Source organism: Sinocyclocheilus rhinocerous, unplaced genomic scaffold (assembly GCF_001515625.1).
Source record: "Sinocyclocheilus rhinocerous isolate Xijiao unplaced genomic scaffold, SAMN03320098_v1.1 scaffold1779, whole genome shotgun sequence".
NCBI classification, from domain to species: Eukaryota; Metazoa; Chordata; class Actinopteri; order Cypriniformes; family Cyprinidae; genus Sinocyclocheilus; species Sinocyclocheilus rhinocerous.
Genome location: NW_015662579.1, coordinates 12,010 through 20,396, shown reverse-complemented (window position 1 = coordinate 20,396; position 8,387 = coordinate 12,010). Strand labels below are relative to the sequence as shown.

Below are 8,387 nucleotides of genomic sequence, written 5' to 3'. Positions count from 1 at the left end.
TAATCGATAATCTGCTACTGTAATCATAGTAGCCTATGTGTGAAAAGGAATAAAGGTTGGTGTTTTATTGCCATTGGCGTTAATTTGAGCTGTAAAGTGCAGCGAATTGTATGTTTTGGTATGTTTTTCCAATTTTTTGTTGTATAATTCCTTTGAAATCGTAGGGGAGATCAGGATCGTTGTAAAACGTTTTGCTCTAACATCTATAAACTATAAAATCTATAAAATATTCTTTCAGTTATGTTTTAATCGGTGTACTCATGTACTGATCCAATTATTATGCAGAAATGTACAGGACATTCTCAAACTGTGCAAACATTTACGTTTTTATTTTTTGTATAATTTTACAGATTATGCATAATAATAACAAATTTTCAAAGCTAAAACATCACATAAAACATTATGATATTAACATTTTCTCATTTGGCTAATAGCAGCTGCATACAACATATCCGCCTTTCAGAAGAATATGTATTACACCGCTTTGTTTTCATTGTTTACTTCATATAGTATCTGGGTTGTAAATTCATTCATTGTAATTAACAGGTGAGATGATCATTGGTGCTGAATCTTTACCAGTATCATCAGAAAAGGGGCAAAAATATGAATATAGTCGATTAGTGAAAGACTGAGCAGTGAAAGAGTAGATTTGAGATCTGGACTCCACATCATAGAAGGTGACCAGACCCTCCTCATAATCCACAAACACACCCACCTTCTGTGGCTTCACTCTCAGAGAGAGATAAACACAGGGATCAGCACAAGCCCAATATTCATTCCCATTCCTCAGAGCCACAGCCCAGAACCCATCCTGAGGACTCACTCTGATCTTTCCCTTCCTGTTAATAGATTCTCTGGCCACTCCTAAATCCCACTGACTCTTTCCCTTCAGCTGCACTTCAAAATAAAATCTACCTGACAAGAATCCCTCTTTTCCCAGGACAGAGGCACTGTAATTAAACCGCTCTGGGTAATCTGGGAGCTCATGCTTAATGTCTCCATGTCTCACTTGTTTCCCATCATTAGACAGGATGAGTTTTGGATGAGCTGTATCAGGATCCAGAGTCACATCCACTGAGAGAGAAATCAGATAATACATTTTAACAAAGGAGTACATTTTAACAAAGATCTCCAAATGCTTGGCAGAATAAATGTAAACTATCACTATACTATGTACTGTACGTGACGAGTAAAAATCACACATTGTACCTGCATACTGCTGCATCTTCCTCAACACTGTGAAGTCAAACAGTAATAAAAAGATTTTCTAATTTTGTATACAAACTGTTGAATGTGTCTCATACGTAATTTTACAAATTCTATCAATAGCATCTAATGATCTGTGTGCTGTATTTGATATTGACCTACCAGTTTGACTGAGTTTCTGGTCTAAAGTTTCCTGCAGTTGAGTCAGAGCTCTCCTCAGAGTCTCCACACTCACATCAGTGTTCATACTGATCTCAGGCCAGTTCCTGGTGTGTGGAGGACTGCACAGGGATGGATCAATCTACAGCAGGAGAGAAGAGAAATCCCTCAGCGTGAGGAGTGTGAGTGTTGTCCTGTGATGAGAGCAGACAGAGAGACACTGACCTGTAGGAGCTGGAGGTGATCCTCAGTGTGTAAGAGATGATCCAGCTCAGTGTTTCTCATCTTGAGCTCAGTGATTTCCTGCTGCAGCTCTTGAATGAGCTCTTCATCCTGTTTCTCTGCTGTTTTCTGCTTCTCCTCCATCATCTCCAGCAGCTCAGCCTGACATCTTTTAATAGAGCGCATCAGATCACTGAAGAGCCCAGCATTAGCTGCTTTCACTCGCTCTGCGCTTTTCTGGAAAAGTTATATTTTTAAATAATTGGCTTCATTTACAATATCAAACCAAAACATTATTCATTAAAGATTTAACATCTTCAGCTCACGTTTCTGAGTTCTGCAAAGTATTTAATGTCTTGAATCTTCTTGATTCTGTCCAGGATCATCTGCTGCATGTCTTTCTGTGTCTTCATTAGCTGAGTCTATAGAGAGACCGAAATGAAGAAACATTTGATCACATCAGCATCTTCCATCTTCTGACAAAAGATCTAATTGCATTATTTAAAATGAGGTTATTGGAATAAGTTTCAATGTTGTTAGTAACTCTTGCCTTCTTCTCTTTACTCTCCTCCTCTAGAGGAACAGTGTTGTGAGTCTTGTGGTCTCCATCAGTGCAAAACACACACAAACGCGTCTGATCATCTCTACAGAACAGCTCCAGAGGTCTCTCGTGTTTCTGACAAATATAGTCCTTCATATTCTTCACAGGGTCAAGTAGTTTGTGTTTCTTTAAATAGATTTTGTGATGAAACTCCAGGTGAGTTTCACAGTAAGAGGTCTGACACAGCAGACAGGACTTCAGGGCTTTCTTTTTTCTTTCATCACAGATGTCACAGAGAACTTCAGATTTACTCAGACTGGACTTTTTCTGAAAGAGTTGCGCAACCTGTCTAAGTGCTGTGTTGATCTTGAGGTCGGGTCTTTTACTGAATGTTTCTTTACACAATGGACATTTGCAGTCCTGACTGTTGTCCCAGCACTGGTTCAGGCAGCTCTTACAGAAGTTGTGTCCACATGGAGTGCTGACTGGATCAGTGAACACATCCAGACACACTGAACAATGAAGCTCCTCAGCCAGAGGACCACTGGAAGAAGTCAGAGCTTAAAACAAGAGAAATAATAAAAATGTATCACCTCCAGTTCATGTCTACATATGTTAGATCTTATATAAAGAATATTATTACTTGTACAGTAAAAAAAGCAGAAATTAACTGTCATTGTATCGTTTGCTTTATCCAATAAAACTTTTAGCGATTGACTTACTTGGATGGTCATCCATACTCTGTCTGTATTTTTGTGATTGAAAAAAATCTGCCATTGCTCTGCTTTTCTTTAGGCTTCGTAATGAAAAAGAAAAAAAAAAAAGTCACAGCACATATTTCATTTCACAGCATGAAATCTCCACCCCCCATATCCCCTCCTTTTTTGTTGCCATAATGTTTCTCAAATCAAACCAATAAAATTGTATTTTAAGGTTAGTCAGTAAACATGACCCGAGATGACCCCAGAAGCAGAAGTATTGCAATGTCACTAAAGTCAGCGAAGGGGATTTTTTACAAGAGCTTCTAGTTTACTGCCAAGGTCAAATTTCACTGACAACCAGTCTCACTGTAACTCTAAAACCACTCTATTTATAACATTTCACTATTTATTAAGAATTTACATATTAATGCCAGCACTTCACAAATTAAATGTATGGATGCAAAACAGATTATATTCACTCTTGTATACAGCTCTTGACTGTTATTAACATAAAGCTGAATTAAATGATTCCAAATAAGCGTTTTATATTTTTATAAATCAGATGAATTCATGGCCACATCAAAATATTCAGTTAATTGAATTTCCTCATCTAACCAACAAAGTGCAGTTTTCAATGTGTTCAGTCTGTCTAAACTGGGCTCGTAGACTAGTAACGAACATTAGAAAAATAAGACATGTTTCATATATTTCCATAACTTAACTGTGAGTGAATATCGCATATGTCTTAGAGTGCTTCAAATAGGATTTTGTTTTTTAAGAAAAAAAAAAGGATAAGCATATTAAGGTCTATTGTCTATATAGGCTACAATACTTTCTGGAGCAAATCAGACTTTGACCCTGTATCATTTGTCTTTTATGGATTTGCATTTGTGACACTGTAGGGCTATGTTCATAAACTGATGTGTGAAAAAATGGTAATCATACACTGGAAAAATCTAATCCTTAATCAGTATCTTGATCTTGTATCACAGCAACAACAACATTTGAACATCAAATCAAAATATTTACACGAGAAGCAAAATTGTACTAGTTTGTAGCAGTGTTGTTATTGTTAAAAATAGTTTTTTTGGTAACTGAAATAAAGCTAAAACAAATATTAGATGAAAAAACAAACTTAAACTTAGAAATCAGAAATATTGCGCTGAATTAAATAAATAGGTTGAAGTACTAAAATGACTAAAAGAAAAGAAAAAAAAATAATACTAATGACATTTATAAAAAAATTTTTTTTTTTTTTTTTAATGTATTACATAAACTGTATACAACTCCAATGTCATTATATAAAGCATGTGAATACTGACTGTTACTATCACAGTAGGGCATTAGAATTAAAATGCTCAACCTAAAAGTTAATTAGGAATCTGCTTGTTGTTCTGCACATCACTTACAGTAATGAACAATTTGGATGCCCATGTCTTTGCAGCACAGCATCCATGTACAGAAGCTGATCAAGTTTAGTATGTTGTCTCCATCTTGTGGACAAAGAATTTCAAGGTTAAGTAACAGGGAAAATTACAGACTACACTACTGGTAATAATTAACAACAATGACTTTTATTTGCTTTATTAAATAATAAATTGTGAAATAATTTGTATTATTATATAATAACTTACAGAGTGAAATGCCCTATGTGGGACATTTATTTTGCATTTCAGACTTCTGTGACATTGTGATGTGTAGCCAAAAAAACATTAAATCCACACCCAATACCATTTTAAAAATCAGGACCAAGCCAGGATGTGTCCTAATTAAATGTGTTTGGTCTTCACACAAGGTGCTTTTTGTTTGATGATTGCTCCACCCTCATATGTGACACTGGACCACAAAACCAGTCATAAGTGTAAATGTTTCGAAATTGAGATTAATACATTTTCTGAAAGCTGAATAAATAAGCTTTCCATTGATGTATTAGGATAGGATAGGACAATATTTGGCCGAGATACAACTATTAAAAAATCTGGAATCTGAGGGTGAAAAAATCAAAATATTGAGAAAATCGCCTTTAAAGATGTCCAAATGAAGTTCTCAGCAATGCATATTACTAATCAAAAATTGGGTTTTGATATATTTACGGTAGGAAATTGACAAAATATCTTCATGGAACATCAGCTTTACTTAATATCCTAGTGATTTTTGGCATAAAAGAAAAATAGATAATTTTGACCCATACAATGTATGTTTGGCTATTGCTACAAATATACCCCATCGACTTAAGACTGGTTTTGGGGTCCAGGGTCACATATATGACAGGACATTTGAGAGTTTTGGCTAACCCAGAGTTTCACTGGCATTCATGTATTTATGGGGGAGCTAGAAACACTTGGCATTAGGCAGTGTCCCACTTTAGGGCAATTCACCCTACTCAATATTAAGATTGCACTGCTGAATGTGAATGTATTATTTTATATGAACGCACACTTAGTTAATTCATACCAACAACAACTGATCGGATCTATCATATAAGGGCCGTTCACACAGACATAAATGAGCAGTCAACAATGCGTTGAACACCATTGGGAGTGAAACCATTTAACTTCATTCTACGCTGTACATTGTCAAAATACTATTTGCAAGTCTAATTAGTAAGGCACATTTATAAAGTCTTTGCAATGAATAGTCATGCAGAGCAGTGGTATCAACAGCATAGAAATGTTCAGAACAGCAGTTGGAAAGAGAAAAGGCAAGTCGTGAATAAAATGGATTTAAGTTGCGTTTTTCCCAGTTCACTTCCATCTCGCATTTTTTTCAAATAAAAAACGTCAGTGTGAATGGCTCCTCAGAATGCACAACATCTGATTACTGAGGCAAAACATAACACATCTTGTAATGGAGAAAATATCCTGAATTTGCTAACATTGAAATAAATGTGACAAACAACATAAGAACTCTAACCTTAACCATTGACGACATCGGAAACATGTAATAGTTGTGTTAAAGCAACTATATGAGCACATTACCGCCTAAAATCATTGTGTAGTGAAAATAGACTTTGTGAGAGGAGTTTCAGTGCCTCCTTTTGGAGGCAAAACATGTTGCACATGCGCACATAACACTACCGATGGAAAATGAGAAATTTCATGGCCTATGGAAGGATGTTGGTGTAATTCAATTTGCCCTCTACAGGTGTAATGATTCACCATGCTGCTGTTCTCACACAATCATCTATTAAATACCAATTTGCATCCACTTGGGTTCATGTAGACTAGTAACTAGGATCTCATGATAACTGCACAACTTCTGTGTAGCCTAAGTATTGAGATTTTTCTTTTGTTTTAGGATTTAATGCTGATTGTTTGGCTTTGGTTAAATATTAAAATAATTAGATTTGGCATAATTAATAATTGCAATTAATATTCTTCTGCCATGTAACATATAGCCAACATGTTGCCAGACAACAAATAACTTGGTGCATTCATACATAATTTCATTTATGCTTTAAGTTTACAGATTTTTGTTGTATTTTTCATTCAAAAATTGCTTTTTTTTGTATTTTTCAAAATGAGTAGCTATGGAAACTGGAGTTTGTTTTCTCTCAAGAGTGGGTGGGACCTCTGTGTTTTCCAATCAGATTTTAGAGCAGAAACTATTTGTAATAATTTCCATGCTACTACAAATAGAACAGAATCTGTATTGCAGGAATATTGGATGACTTTGTGCTTGGCTTTTGAATTATGAGTATTGTATATGCTCAGAAGATTTTACAAACAGGGGCCACATGATTTATTTTAGATTAGTACGAAAACCGGTAGTACCAAGTACCAAATTTTCCATTAGAAAGATTTCATGACTTTTTACATTAGGGGTAACATTAGGCTACATTGGTTAGCTGAAAGTGTATGTTGGCTGTGGGCTGTGCAAACGTTGAAAACTGCTTGGCTCACACATTTATTCTTTTAGCTGAAACAACTTTATGGCCATAGATTAACAATATGGAAAAGGCAAGCAATTCTGTCCAGTTTGAGTAGCAATGTACAAAAGAGAAACTAAAAAATATATATATATTGTAGTGCAAAGACATCCTTTTCTTTTGTCATCTTCGACAGCAGGTGGCGCTGAAGTATGTGTTTTATACTGTATGCTGAACTGCAAACTGGCTTTTAAAGTGAACACTAGTCCTGTTTTACGGAGAAAGTTAGTGTAGAGATGTTTACATCTGTTTCCCCCACATCATTGATTTTTGTATATGTACTTTTAATTCACAAAATATCTAAGATAGGATGTGTGACATTTAAATCTGTAATTTTTTTTAAATGTCATGCATTTCAGAGATCAGTTGTCAGTTGTGCTACTGCAGTTATAAAAGTAATTTTTTATTCATTGTAATCCCAGTTGAAAACATACTGTAGGCCTATCACAGCTGATGCACTGGTTTTCTTGACAGTATATGACTACATGAACATTCTCAGACAGGAATGCCTATTAATCTGCATTTTGGCTAAGGACAAGGCCTAATTTGTGTCAGGGTATCAAATGCTTCGATACTATTGGCTGTTTAATAATTCAGTGGAAAATATGTTGGCAGCATGTGCTCATCTCTGTAAGGCTCCAGTACTTCAACTGAAGAGCACTATGCTTAACTTACCTGAGATTTCATCTACCATTAGAATTGAAGAACCCTGCAACAACACACTCGCAAAACAGCTATAGCAGCGGCTCACACACTCGCCTGCGCTTGAAGTGAATTGAAATAGTGAGGACGCAGCATTATGTAAATACAGGCCCATTCCCCTCTCCAGCCCTCGGAAAATTGGATGATGTGTTACAATGATATCGGAGTGAAAGGAGGGGCACGGTCTCAGGTTCCCATCAGCAGCATTTCCTCCTCTTCTGCCATCTTACTATCCTCTTTTCTCTTGCCCTATGCTTTCCTTTATTAGATGTGCCCGCCAAACCCCACAATAAGTATTTGCGCTTGCACAAGAGAGAAGGCTCTGACAGATGTGTAAGATGCATTTTGAGGGTGTGGAAAAAGCCAGGTCAGTTTGAATAAATAAATAGATTTTTGTTCAATATGTAAGTAAAGGCAATGTAATGTAATGTAATAATTCTAATGGACAAGGATTACTTTGTAAGAATAATGATTAGTTAAATTTTTGTAGTCTATCCTTGATTCATAAAGTGGTCATTATCTAGGTACTTATGATCTTTCTCTTTCATATCGGACAGGGTCAACCATAAATGCCTCTCTGCTGCCACCAGAGCTGCCATGGACCGCCCAATAGCACGGGCGGTCTCCTTGGTGGCGCGAAGAGCTAAATCAGCGGTTCTCCTTAGTTCTAAGATATCATCTGCTTTAACTTGCTCGCCTTCATCTAGCTCTTTTAGCAGGTCGGCTTGGTACGCCTGTAACACTGACATAGTGTGCAGACACGCACCAGCCTGACCCGCTGCCGAGTACCCCTTGCCCACCAGCGCTGAAGTGGTTCGCAGCGGCTTGGAGGGCAAGACCGGAGCCTTCAGAGACGATGCCGCGCCGGGTGACAGATAGCTCGCAAGCGTCTGCTCTACCCGGGGCATCGCTCTGTAACCGCATTCAC

At 36.8% G+C, this 8,387-nt stretch overlaps 1 protein-coding gene across 1 annotated transcript; it reads right to left on the bottom strand.

The window, feature by feature from the left end:
* Positions 1 to 520: 520 nt before the first annotated feature.
* Positions 521 to 3,011, bottom strand: LOC107728088 (E3 ubiquitin-protein ligase TRIM39-like). Its single transcript, XM_016538166.1, has 8 exons — positions 2,851 to 3,011; positions 2,132 to 2,688; positions 1,914 to 2,003; positions 1,804 to 1,812; positions 1,591 to 1,749; positions 1,369 to 1,507; positions 1,210 to 1,236; positions 521 to 1,074 (listed from the first exon to the last, which is right to left on the bottom strand). The coding sequence occupies exons 1-8, from the start codon at positions 2,903 to 2,905 to the stop codon at positions 527 to 529; spliced, it is 1,584 nt and encodes a 527-aa protein (XP_016393652.1). The 5' UTR covers positions 2,906 to 3,011; the 3' UTR covers positions 521 to 526.
* Positions 3,012 to 8,387: the final 5,376 nt, after the last annotated feature.